A 12,425-nucleotide genomic window follows, 5' to 3' on the forward strand; every position below is an offset into this window, starting at 1 on the left:
CTGGGCGCAGCCTTAACTATACAAAATTTAACCCAGCAGGCCGTGCTGTCAAAGTGCAATGCAGCCAATAGAAAGCGTGTCTGTCTCGGAGAGGGCGGTCATTCTGTGAGTGACGCTACTAGAGCGCGACTCTCGGCTGTACCTGGAGAGCCAGGAAGATGGCAGCGATGGCGCGAGTTCCGCGTCCCGAGCGGCCGGATCTTGTTTTTGTAAGTCTGCAGCGAGGTGGAGGGTGATTTGGGAGGGACGATCCGAATCTGGATACCTTATAGGATCGGAGGCTCTCTGGGGAGGGGACTAGGTCCCAGACCGTGCATGCCCAGTCCGTGGGGCGACATGTCGAAACACTGACCAGGCCGGGAATAAAGAACCGGATCTTTTATGGCTTGAGGAGCTGCTTTTGAGGTTAAGGGCTTGACATCTCAGGCCGAGAGAAGTGAGGCCAGGAGGGGAATAGGATAGTGAAAAAACATGGATTTTAGTAGGCATAGTGACCAGGTTAGAGTTCTGGATTCTGGATAGCAGCTTGATGTCTGGGGTTACAAGAACCTTGAAGTATGAAGAAAAGACTAGTGGTGTGGGTAGCCACTGGGATATCACCTAAAAACGTGAAAATACGGCGGCTGAAATAGAGGTCTCATGTTTAAGCCATGGTTGTCGAGTTAAGAGTTATGGCTATAACCCCCTTGTGTATTTTTTAGTTACCCAGGTTTAACCAAGGGCCCACCTCCCGATATAACCCCCTAGATTGCAAGGTCTGGGGAGTACAGACTAGTGCGATCCTGAGGGGATAGAAGTTTGATGAAGTAGGTGGCTTAAGTTAAGACTTAGTTACCTAGTCACTTTGTTCAGAGGAGGTGGCTCAGTTGATAAAGTGCTTGCTTTACAAGCATAGGATCTCAGTTCAGAACCCAGGTTCAAACATGCAATGCCAGTGAGAGACCCTGTCTCAAAAATAAAGCACAGAGCAATTTAGGAGGACTTTGGGCCTCTAACTGCATCTGCTCCCACGTATGCGTACACAGATGCCTTGTTTTCAAGACAGGGTTTCTCTGTGTAGCCCTGGCTGGCCTGGAACTTACTGTAGATCAAACTGCCCTTCAACTCATGGAGATCACCAGTATCTGCCTCCTGAGAAGAGGCTGGAAAAATAAATAAATTAAAAACTTTAAAACTTTGGGCTGGGTGTGGTGGTGAATGCCTTTGATCCCAGAACTTGGGAGACGGAAGCAGGTGGATCTCTGTGAGTTCGAGGCTAGTGTGGTTTACATAGTGAGTTCCAGGACAGCCAGAGCAGATAGCGAGACCCTGTCTCAAGAACAACAAAACAAACCTTTAAGATGTCATTATACGGGCCTGGTATGAAGATAGGTCTGGTGGTGAGAGTGTATGTGTGAGGATCGAAAGGCTCATGTCTGGGAAGAAGTGTGTTGTGCCTGGATACAACCAGCTGTCCGTGGCAGAGGCCTGGCACCTGGACCTGTGCCCTCGTGTTGTGAGAGTCTAGGGATCATTGGGAGAGGATAGGAGAGAATAATGGTGAAAATATCCAAAACTCCCTGTATATACATATGAAATTGTCAAAGACAAGTGTGAGGATTTGGGCCAGGGAGTGGGATTTACTGGCCAAAGCTGATATCTGGGCAGGAGTCTCATTAACAACTGAGAGGTCTGTGTGGGCAGTTGAGTGCTGAGGGCCACTCTAGCACAGTAGTTTGCAGCTTTCCTAATGTGAGACCCTTCAATACAGTTCCTCATGCTGTGGTGAGCCCCAACCATAAAATCGCTTTCATTGCTACTTCGTAATTGTAATTTTGCTACTGTTATGAATCATAATATAAATATCTGTGTTTCCTGGTGTTCTTAGGCAGCCCATGTGAAAGGTTTTTTTTTTTTTTTTTTTTTTTTTTTTTTTTTTTTTTTTTTTTTTTTTTGTCCTCTAAAGACATAGCAACCATAGATTGAGAACCACTGCTTTAGCTAGTATCATCTGGTGGTCCAGTTTCAACAAAGGAAGCAGTCATGCCTGGGACCTTGTTGTGTTGTGTCCATTTGCTTGTTAAAGATGTATTTTTAAAATTACGTTCATGTGGGTGTTTTTGAATGGGTATGTGCATGTGAATCATGTGTCCACAGGCCAGAGTCTGGAGTTATAGGTAATTAATGAGCTGCCTGGCGTGAGTGCAGGGAACTGAGTTCAAGTCCTCTGCAAGAGCACTACATACTCTTAACTGCTGAGCCATGTCTCCAGGCCTGTTTGTTTTTAAGTATAGCGTGTGTGTAAGTGCATAGGTTGTGTGTGTATGAATGTGTATTGACCAGAAATAGACATTAGCTGATTTTCAGTTGCTCTCCATCTTACTTTTGAGACAAAGTCTTCTCACTGAACTTGAAGCTTACTGGCTGGCTAAATGGCTGGCCAGTGAGCTTTAGGGATTTACCTGTTTCTGTTTGCCCAGCATTGGGATTTATAGATTCACACTGCTATGCCTAGCATTTACATAAGTGTTGGAGATCTGAGCTCAGATAATCATGCTTGGGCATAGCGACTGAGCCATCTTTCTACTTCTGTTTGTTTGTTTCTTTGTTTGTTTGTTTTTAATTTTAATGTGTGGAAGAGGCAAGTCCTGTGCCTGCCACAATGTGCATGTGGAAAGTAGAGAACAACTTAAGGAGTTGATTCTCTCCTGCCATGGGGCTCGAACTCAGGTCCTCAGTCTCGGTGGCAGGTGCTTCTACTCACCGGGCATCTCACCAACCTCTCATCTGTTTTATTCTTTGCCTCTGAAGTAATGTAGGCTTGCACCACTGCCTTTTGAAAGGGCATGGAGTTTTTGTAGGAGCCTTGAGTTTGGGCCTGAGCCCCAGTATGGGGTGTGACTCCACTGAGACTAAAAATAGGTTTCTCGTCTCCCCTTCCCTGGCCCTGGCAGGAAGAAGAGGACCTTCCCTATGAGGAAGAAATCATGAGGAACCAGTTCTCCGTTAAATGCTGGCTCCGCTACATCGAGTTCAAACAGGGGGCCCCCAAACCCCGACTCAACCAGTTGTATGAGCGGGCACTGAAACTGCTTCCCTGCAGGTGCAAAGGCCCTCCCTGTGCTACCCTGCTCACCAGCCGCTACCCTGCTCACCAGCCGCTGCCCTCCCCCCCCTCCCCCTCCCACACACAGTCACAACACAAGTGCCAGTGCATCCCAGGTGAATGCTGTGTATTCCTTTACTGAAGCACGGCCGTGATAGGTCACACCTTCCCTCATGTCCGAGTCTTTCCCTTCCTCATGAGATCTCTTGCCCCTCCTCAGTCCCCCCTTTTCACCATGGTTGCCTCCAGAACAAAGAAAGGGCTCTGGGGTTCCATAACCCATCTTATCTGCCTTTCCTGCTCTTTAGCTACAAACTCTGGTACCGCTATCTGAAGGCACGCCGGGCGCAGGTGAAACATCGCTGTGTGACTGACCCAGCCTATGAAGATGTCAACAACTGCCATGAGAGGGCCTTTGTGTTCATGCACAAGGTGGGGATTTAGAGAGGGGTGTGCGGGCAGGTGCACTTTTGGGAACTATCTCCCCAGTAAGATGTAAAGAGGTATCTACCCCTTCCTCACAGTGCTCCAACAAAATAAGGTACAGGTCCACCAAAGTGTTCCACCAGCTTGAGGAACTAATGAGTTTCCTGGGCTTATTTACAGAACATGGGTGATGGGTAATGACCTATTGCCTCCCTGCTGCCCCTGTGCCCTAGATATGAAGTGTAAGGAAGCCATGGCGCACACCCCTCACTCTCCATTATTTTCAGATGCCACGCCTGTGGCTAGACTACTGCCAGTTTCTCATGGATCAGGGAAGAGTAACACATACCCGCCGTACCTTTGACCGTGCCCTCAGGGCACTGCCCATCACACAGCACTCTCGCATCTGGCCCCTGTATCTGCGTTTCCTGCGCTCCCACCCACTGCCTGAGACTGCTGTGCGAGGCTACCGTCGATTCCTCAAGGTGAGCACCATTGAATAGACCAGTTCCCGGGTTGGCTTCCAAACCCAGCTCATTGGGATAAGGACCTTCATGCAATAAACAGGCTGCAGGAAGAGGCTCCAGTGAATAGTACAGTTTATTCATGGTTTCCTTCTGTGTGTGTCTGTGTGCACATGTGCATGCACGCGCGCCTGTATACACACACACACATACACTTGAGTGTTTACTCATGTATGTGGAGGCCCAAAGTTGACACTGGATATCTTCCTCAATTACTCTCTACTTTATTTATTGAGACAAGATCTTTCAGTGAGCTCAGACTAGATTTGGCTAGTTCTAGCTAGCCCACAAATCCCCTTTCCAGTGCTGCCATAGTTACCCAATGTTTATGTGGGTTCCACAGATCCAAACTCCAGTCCACACACTTGCAAGCCAAATGCTTTATACCCCGAACTAACTCCACAAGCCCTGTAATTTATTATCTTTAGTTTTCAAGTAATTAGCTTTTAGCTTATACCCACTTCACAATGGGCAGACAGGTGAGAGCTAGGGACACCATGCATGTCTAACAGGATAAACACATGCATGACCCAGCTATGTGAAATAGAATAAAACCAGAGCCATAGTAAGAGACGGGGGTAAGATATGTCACAGCAGGCTGCACTGCATAGTAAGAGACGGGGGTAAGATATGTCACAGCAGGCTGCACTGCATAGTAAGAGATGGGGGTAAGATATATCACAGCAGGCTGCACTGCATAGTAAGAGACGGGGGTAAGATATGTCACAGCAGGCTGCACTGCATAGTAAGAGACGGGGGTAAGATATGTCACAGCAGGCTGCACTGCATAGTAAGAGACGGGGGTAAGATATGTCACAGCAGGCTGCACTGCATAGTAAGAGACGGGGGTAAGATATGTCACAGCAGGCTGCACTGCAATCAGTGTGATGTGTGCTCATACTTGTGATATCAGCTATGGTAAATGTCTTAGCATGGTACTGCTTGGGTGGCAGTTTGTGACAGAAGCAGGTCGTTTCCTGACCATCAGTGTCTAAGTTGGACTGCCTAGAACTAGCTAGCATTGGATAGTGTTGGGGTTGGGGAGGTGTCAAGGCTAAAGTAAGGGTCAGAGACTGAAGGTCCAGACTGAATTACTGTCTTAGTTTCTCTTCCTCTTGCTGTAAAAAAAAGCACCCTGAAACAATCTAAGGGAGGGTTTATCTTGGCTCACAGTTTAGGGATCCAGTCCATCATAGAGGAGAAGGTGATAGGAGTTTGAAACAGCTATGAATCTGTGATCAAAAAACAGTTATGCATGCATGCTTCTTTATACAGCATTCATTATACAATACACTCTCCTTTATTATTTATTCCTGGGATTCCTGCCCGGGAAATGATCCCAGTCATTATTAACACGAGTCTTATCATGTAAATTAACGTAATCCTGATAAGCTCTCACACACACATTCTAAGGTTCATCTCAGAAGTGATTTTAGAGTCTGTCAAGTTGACAGTTAACACTAACCATCACAGGTACTGTAGCCATGCTAGGCCCATGGTATCAAGACCAGACCAAAGGAGCCAAGACCAGACCAGTGAGTCCCAAGGCTGGAATATTGACTTCAGGCTGAACCACCATAGCACTGAGGCTGGGTTAGTGGGGCTGGCTGTTAAAAACTGGGGGGTGGGGGTGTGACTATAGCTACTTAGTTGGAAGAGAGATGCCATCTCCTGCATCCCCAGTCACCTCCAGTGGGGTGGGTATTATCTAGCTGAGTCCTGAGAGTGCTGAGGAGTACATCGAGTATCTCAAATCCAGTGACCGGCTGGACGAGGCTGCACAGCGCCTGGCCACTGTGGTGAACGATGAGCGCTTCGTATCCAAGGCCGGTAAATCCAACTACCAGGTGGGTTCCCTGGACTATGGAGACTGGGTGAGGTTCCTTCTTGGACCTCTCACCAAGGTGCCTCTTGGACCAAGGCTGAGATGTTCCCCCAACACCCTGTATCCTGCAGCTGTGGCACGAGCTGTGTGACCTTATCTCCCAGAATCCTGACAAGGTACAGTCTCTCAACGTGGATGCCATAATCCGTGGTGGGCTCACCCGATTCACTGACCAGCTGGGCAAGCTGTGGTGCTCCCTGGCAGACTACTATATCCGCAGTGGCCACTTCGAAAAGGTATGTGGGTATCTAGACCTCTGCTGTAAGGTAGGTGAGCACATGCGCAGGACACAACCACAGATATGCTGTGTGTGACACATCACATACATGCACGCATTGGCTGTCCTAGTAGTGATGATGGGTGCAGTAGCCCTGTAGACAGGTGAACCTTCAGGACAGGCTGACTTCTAGCAATGTAGCCTGGGACCTTGTAAGCTTGAGTGTCCTGTTTGAGAGCTTGTTTGGAAGAATGCAGCCACTCATATACCCTTAACCAAAAACCAAGCGTCTCTACTCAGGAAAAATTGTCCTTTTTGACTTAGTGACGTAGCGTGCAGCTTTGGGAGAGATGTATGTGGGGCAGTGAGGAAAGGAAGGGGACACCTGCCTCTCCAGTCTGATCAGCTGAATCAGCTCCAGCACTCAGTGGGGTGACAGATATCTCAACCAGACTGCCCTCACAGATGTCCCACATGTCCCTATTTGCAAAAGGGGGATGTGGCCACTCTTTACCTATAATGAACTGGTGCAGCAACATAAGCAGAGTACTCACCAAGTGCCTGATGGGAAAAAAATCCTCAGACTGTTTGGATTTTCTGTCCTTCCATCTTGCTTTCTAGAAACATGCTGGGAACAGGGGTTGAATGGCACTTTAAGAATCTCCACAGGACTAAACTGGGGCTACTATGATCTAAGGAAACTGGGCCTGGAGTGAGTGAGGTCAGGAGATAAGATTTGCACTGGTTGGGCTGGGCAAGGTAGGAGGCTCCAGCAAGAGAATTGCAGTACTCACAAAGCCCCTTTCCCTAGTGCCTACATGAAGACATGGGATAGAGAGACAGGGCTATGCTGTCTAGGGATGGAAAGGAAAGAGTCTAGCTTCACACAAGCTTGTGAAGGGGTCAGGCAGCCATTGGAGGAGAGTGGGAGCCTCCAGAGACAGGCTCTGTTATGTGACTTTTCCTGGCGAGACATGAACAAATGTGTCTTCACCACAGATAGGTGATTTATTTCATTTTCCAAATGCATGCACATAACAAACCAGCAAACTTATTGGGCTTTTTTATATGAACATGGGTGAGGGTTAACTACAGGAACATGGATGACTCAAAAGTAGCTGCATCAATGAAAGCCCACACTGTTGGGAGACAATTCACAAAAGCTTCTAGCACTTGTTACTATTTACATAACTTAGGGAGGGGTCTTATGACTCTCTGAGCCTTAGCCTCCCTCTCCCTCCAGAGAGGAATGTTGGAATTAGGAAAACAAAGCCTCACAGCAGGCTGAGCTCAGGGAGCTGCTCACCTTGTCTTTCTGCTCACCTGTGCTCTCCAGCCAGTACTTACAGAGGAGTCTCACTTGAATCTTGGTTCAGTGCTGCACAAGGGACTACCCAGCTTACAAAGGAGGCCCTACAGCTTTAGACTGGCAGGCAATGCAGGGCAGGAACAGGCCAGCAGGGTTCCATCCTATGCTCAGCAGTGGTCAGCCCATGGATGCTGGCAGTGGGTCCTTGTGGGTGGGCTCTCATACCTCTCCTCACACTTTTTCTCACACTGTACCTGAACCCTGCAGGCTCGGGATGTGTATGAGGAGGCCATCCGCACGGTGATGACTGTGCGAGACTTCACCCAGGTGTTCGACAGCTACGCCCAATTTGAGGAGAGCATGATTGCAGCGAAGATGGAGACTGCCTCTGAACTGGGGCGTGAGGAGGAGGGTGCGATGTGGAACAGTGGGCTTGGGAGGAGAGGGTTGAATTCCTAACCACTGTTGTGGAAAGGCGGTCAAGGAAAGAGACTGGATGGACACTGGGGCCAAGCTATCCTGGAGTAGTCTTAATTCAGTACAGGCATGGCAGGAGGGCTGGTGCTAGGTCCATGGAGGTCAGGGTAGCTCTGTAGGTCTACTATACTGGGCTTGGAGGAGAGGAAGCTTAGGAACAGAAGTAGAAAAGGGCCTGTGCTATTCTTCACCTCCGGTCTCCCTGATTCATGAACATATTTGGCTCCCAGATGATGTGGACCTGGAGCTGCGCCTGGCCCGCTTCGAGCAGCTCATTAGCCGACGGCCCCTGCTTCTCAATAGCGTTCTCCTTCGCCAGAACCCACACCACGTCCATGAGTGGCACAAGCGTGTAGCTCTGCATCGGGACTCCCCTGAGGAGGTGTGTGATGGCCCCAACCTGTCCTCCTCTGCCCCATAGACCTGCCATGGCCCAACCCTGCCCTCACTTGTGTGACCTTCCTGCTCTAGATTGTGAACACGTACACAGCGGCTTTGCAGACAGTAGACCCCTTCAAAGCCACAGGCAAGCCCCACACACTATGGGTTGCATTCGCCAAGTTTTACGAAGACAATGATCAGCTGAATGATGTAAGTGCGGTGTGCATATTGCATTTCACCATGGGGCTTGGGGTGGCCAAGTGGCAGGGTCTCAGCTAGTCTCTGCCCATTACCACAGGCTCGTACCATCCTAGAGAAGGCCACCGAGGTGAACTTCAAGCAGGTGGACGACTTGGCGAGTGTGTGGTGCCAGTGTGGGGAGCTGGAGCTCCGCCATGGGGAATACAAGGCGGCCTTACGTCTGCTTCGGGTAAGGATGTGAAGACCAGCCAGGGATGTGTGGTGGGGCCCAGGACAGCCCCTCAGTGCCTTTGCAACTGTCTTTCCACAGCGAGCGACAGCTTTGCCTGCCCGCCAGGCTGAGTACTTTGATGGTTCAGAGCCTGTGCAGAACCGTGTATACAAGTCGCTGAAGGTGTGGTCCATGCTTGCTGACTTGGAGGAAGGCCTGGGCACTTTCCAGGTTAGCTCCCGTAGGCAGGGGTGAAGAGGAATTGTACTCAGCCCTAGAGCAGAGTGTGCCCTGACCTGTTTGTTCCCACAGTCAACCAAGGCCGTGTATGACCGAATCCTCGACCTGCGCATAGCCACGCCACAGATTGTCATTAACTACGCCATGTTCCTAGAGGAGCACCAGTACTTTGAGGAGAGCTTCAAGGTGAGGCAAACCCTGGGGGTGGAAGTCAAGGGCAAGGCACAGTAAGGCACGTCTTCCATGGTCTGCAGGTGTCCACTTGTCTCCATGTCCTCTCACTGTCACTGCCTGTATACACGCGTGTTTAGACACATGGGACCACAGGGTAGGGACCTGTGTTAGTTACTCTTGCTGCTGGAACAAAATGTCTGACAGAAGCAAGTTAAGAGAGAAGAGTTTATTCTGGCACACAGAAGATCTAGTCATCGTGGTGGGCAAGGCATGGCAACAGAAACAGTCTGTGGCTGCTTGCATTGCATCTGCAGTTGGGAAGCACAGAAGGATGAATGTTGAGTACTGGCTCCTTTTCTCCTTTTTATGTAGTCTAGGATCCCAGCCCATGAGGTGGCGTCCACCCCCCAGTTAAGATGGATCTTTCTTCTTTAGTTAATATGATCAAGATAACCTTCACAGACATAGCTGAAGTTTGTCCCTTCAGTTATTCTCTTTTTTTTCTTCTTCTTCTTTTTCCCTTCAGTTATTCTTGATCCTGTTAGATTGACAGTAGTTACTTATCACGGGGTAATGTCTTTCCCTTTTGTCAGTGGTATATATGGAACCCAGAACTTTGGACATTCAAAGCAGGGGCTCTTACCTCTGAGCAACATCTCAGCCTTAGATCTCTTGTAAAGCCACTAGTGGCTGGTTAGGTCTCCACTAACAAAGTCATTTTAAGTCCTTTTCCTTATTTCCAATAAGTGCTTGCATGATAAGGCACTGGGCATCAGGGCCTCAGCATGGGAATGCTGTAGAATACGGGACCTTCTCCCATAGCCAGCCGGCTACTGTGTCCTTCTCCAAGCCCATGGGTGAAATAGAACAAACATGAGAGCCATATGTGCAGCTCCCCTTGGTTTCTGTTTCAGTGACAGGGTGTAGGTCAGTACACTGTGGCCATAGGCAGATACACAGGTAGGGAGGTTGTCCCTAGCCCTCTGCCCAGGAATATGAGTGCTTTCCCGGGACACTGGGTGCCTGTGTCTGTAGCAGTTAGGAGCTACCTTGTCCATGAGGTATCAGACTGTGTTTAGAAAGTCCCCATTGCACTCCTGCCTTAGGTCCTTGTAGTTGGTGGAGGGAAACAGGATGACATACTTAAATGTGCCATGATGGAGGGGTAGGCAAGGAAGGGGTCCTGGACAGGCTCATGGAAGCCATGAGCCAAGGGCATCTGGGCGCTAACACACAGCTTCCTTGGAAACAGGCATATGAGCGCGGCATCTCGCTGTTCAAGTGGCCCAATGTTTCAGACATCTGGAGCACCTACCTGACCAAATTCATCTCACGCTATGGGGGCCGCAAGCTGGAGCGTGCACGGGATCTCTTTGAGCAGGCACTAGATGGCTGCCCACCAAAATATGCCAAGAGTGAGGAGGCTGTGGGCTGTCTTGGGACGTGGGGATGAGGAGCATGGGCTGAATTGTGGGCTGCTAACTGGACCCTTCTATCCTGTGCAGCTTTATATCTGCTTTACGCACAGCTGGAAGAGGAGTGGGGCCTTGCCCGCCATGCCATGGCTGTGTATGATCGTGCTACCAGGGCAGTAGAGCCAGCCCAGCAGTATGAAATGTTTAACATCTACATCAAGCGGGCCGCTGAGATCTATGGTGTCACCCACACTCGTGGCATCTACCAGAAGGCCATTGAGGTATATGGGGTTGGGGTCCATGCAGACAGAAGGATCCCAGAATGCCTGCCTGTATAGAAGATGGCAGAAGGCTTTCCTGAAGCCAGGTACTGGGACTCTTTTCCCTCACCCCTGCTCTCCCTGACCCCACGGTGCCAGGTGCTGTCGGATGAGCATGCCCGTGAGATGTGCCTGCGGTTTGCAGACATGGAGTGCAAGCTTGGTGAGATTGACCGCGCCCGGGCTATCTACAGCTTCTGCTCCCAGATTTGTGATCCCCGGGTAGGTTTGTGCCTAGTGTCAGAGAGGTGAGGGTGGGCAGTGGGGGTGCTGTACTAAGCACCTGGTTCACCCACATGCTTGCACCCCACCACAGACAACTGGGGCATTCTGGCAAACATGGAAGGAGTTTGAAGTCCGGCATGGCAATGAGGATACCATCAGGGAGATGCTGAGGATACGGCGAAGTGTGCAGGCCACATACAATACTCAGGTCAACTTCATGGCTTCACAGATGCTCAAGGTGTCGGGCAGTGCCACAGGCACGGGTAAGCGTCTTTCCTCTTCATGGCTAGGCCATGGAGCAATGTCTGCCCTATCCCAGAGCACTCACTGCCCAGCCTAGGCCTCCTAGGCCTGACAGCATTTGGAACCAGTCTCGAGAGGCTCAGCTGGGGCTGGTCTGGTGTGCCTTGGAGAGGGCTTGGGGTCCAACCTTGACCTTCACTCACTCACCTGTCCTGCACCCCCAGTGTCTGACCTGGCTCCTGGGCAGAGTGGCATGGATGACATGAAGTTGCTGGAACAGAGAGCAGAACAGCTCGCAGCTGAGGCAGAAAGGGACCAGCCCCCCAGGGCTCAGAGCAAGATCTTCTTTGTAAGGTGAGGGCAGCTGGGGGGATGGTCCAGCCCTTCATAGGAAAGGGGTATTCCAGGGAAGCTGCTGGAGGGTGCAGGAGATCCGCTGAAGCAGCTGGCAGCCACCACCTTCCCTCTCGAAACCCTAGGAGTGATGCATCCAGGGAGGAATTGGCAGAGCTGGCTCAGCAGGCCAACCCTGAGGAAATCCAACTGGGCGAGGATGAGGACGAGGATGAGATGGACCTGGAACCCAATGGTCAGTAGCCAGCCCAGGGGCCAGGGTTAAGAGCAGAGGTGGGCCACCCCATCCCCACCTTGACCCTACTTTTCCTCCACAGAAGTCCGGCTGGAGCAGCAGAGTGTGCCAGCTGCTGTGTTCGGGAGCCTAAAGGAAGACTGACACCCTCTGCACTTCCCTCCATTACCCCCCACACACACACAACTACCCTCTAATACAGCCCCTTTTTACACACCACTGTCTCAGCCTCCTTCCTGCCGCCCAGGTGCCTCAGGGCATGCTGGCTTAGGCTGCCTGGCTCTCAGCACTGATTGGCTGGGACAGGAGGCGGAGTAGTCAGGGGATATGGCATGTGGACAACCTGCCCTCACCCTGCAGAGCCAGTTCTGGACGCCGCAAGGCCAGTTCCCCTGCCCCACCCCAGGCCTCTTGTCAGGCTTGCCCGGTAAGAAGCCTCCTTGAGCCCCAATCTGAGGGGCACCTGGCCTCACTTATGTGGGTGTCACAGATCTGGGACCTCA

The 12,425-nt window shown here is 50.6% G+C and overlaps 1 protein-coding gene across 1 annotated transcript; it reads left to right on the plus strand.

Annotated features, from left to right (window-relative positions):
* The first annotated feature begins 44 nt into the window (after positions 1-44).
* Positions 45-12,138, plus strand: Xab2 (XPA binding protein 2). Its single transcript, XM_076923789.1, has 19 exons — positions 45-209; positions 2,934-3,082; positions 3,394-3,517; positions 3,799-3,996; positions 5,748-5,882; positions 5,992-6,156; positions 7,714-7,858; positions 8,154-8,305; positions 8,395-8,514; positions 8,603-8,734; positions 8,816-8,947; positions 9,029-9,142; positions 10,383-10,545; positions 10,636-10,826; positions 10,965-11,087; positions 11,182-11,353; positions 11,558-11,687; positions 11,813-11,922; positions 12,005-12,138. Exons 1-19 carry the CDS (start codon positions 159-161, stop codon positions 12,064-12,066), a joined length of 2,568 nt encoding a protein of 855 aa, XP_076779904.1. The 5' UTR covers positions 45-158; the 3' UTR covers positions 12,067-12,138.
* The last annotated feature ends 287 nt before the right edge of the window (positions 12,139-12,425 follow it).

Source organism: Arvicanthis niloticus, chromosome 24 (genome assembly GCF_011762505.2).
Source record: "Arvicanthis niloticus isolate mArvNil1 chromosome 24, mArvNil1.pat.X, whole genome shotgun sequence".
Classification (NCBI taxonomy): domain Eukaryota; kingdom Metazoa; phylum Chordata; class Mammalia; order Rodentia; family Muridae; genus Arvicanthis; species Arvicanthis niloticus.

What these genes read in the sequence shown, in the direction of transcription:
- Xab2 (XM_076923789.1), top strand. Translation starts at nt 159, where the DNA reads ATGGCAGCGATGGCGCGAGTTCCGCGTCCCGAGCGGCCGGATCTTGTT. An exon ending in AGCGGCCGGATCTTGTTTTT is followed by an intron (nt 210 to 2,933) that starts GTAAGTCTGCAG and finishes TGGCCCTGGCAG; the next exon opens with GAAGAAGAGGACCTTCCCTA. An exon ending in AAGGCCTGGGCACTTTCCAG is followed by an intron (nt 8,948 to 9,028) that starts GTTAGCTCCCGT and finishes TTGTTCCCACAG; the next exon opens with TCAACCAAGGCCGTGTATGA.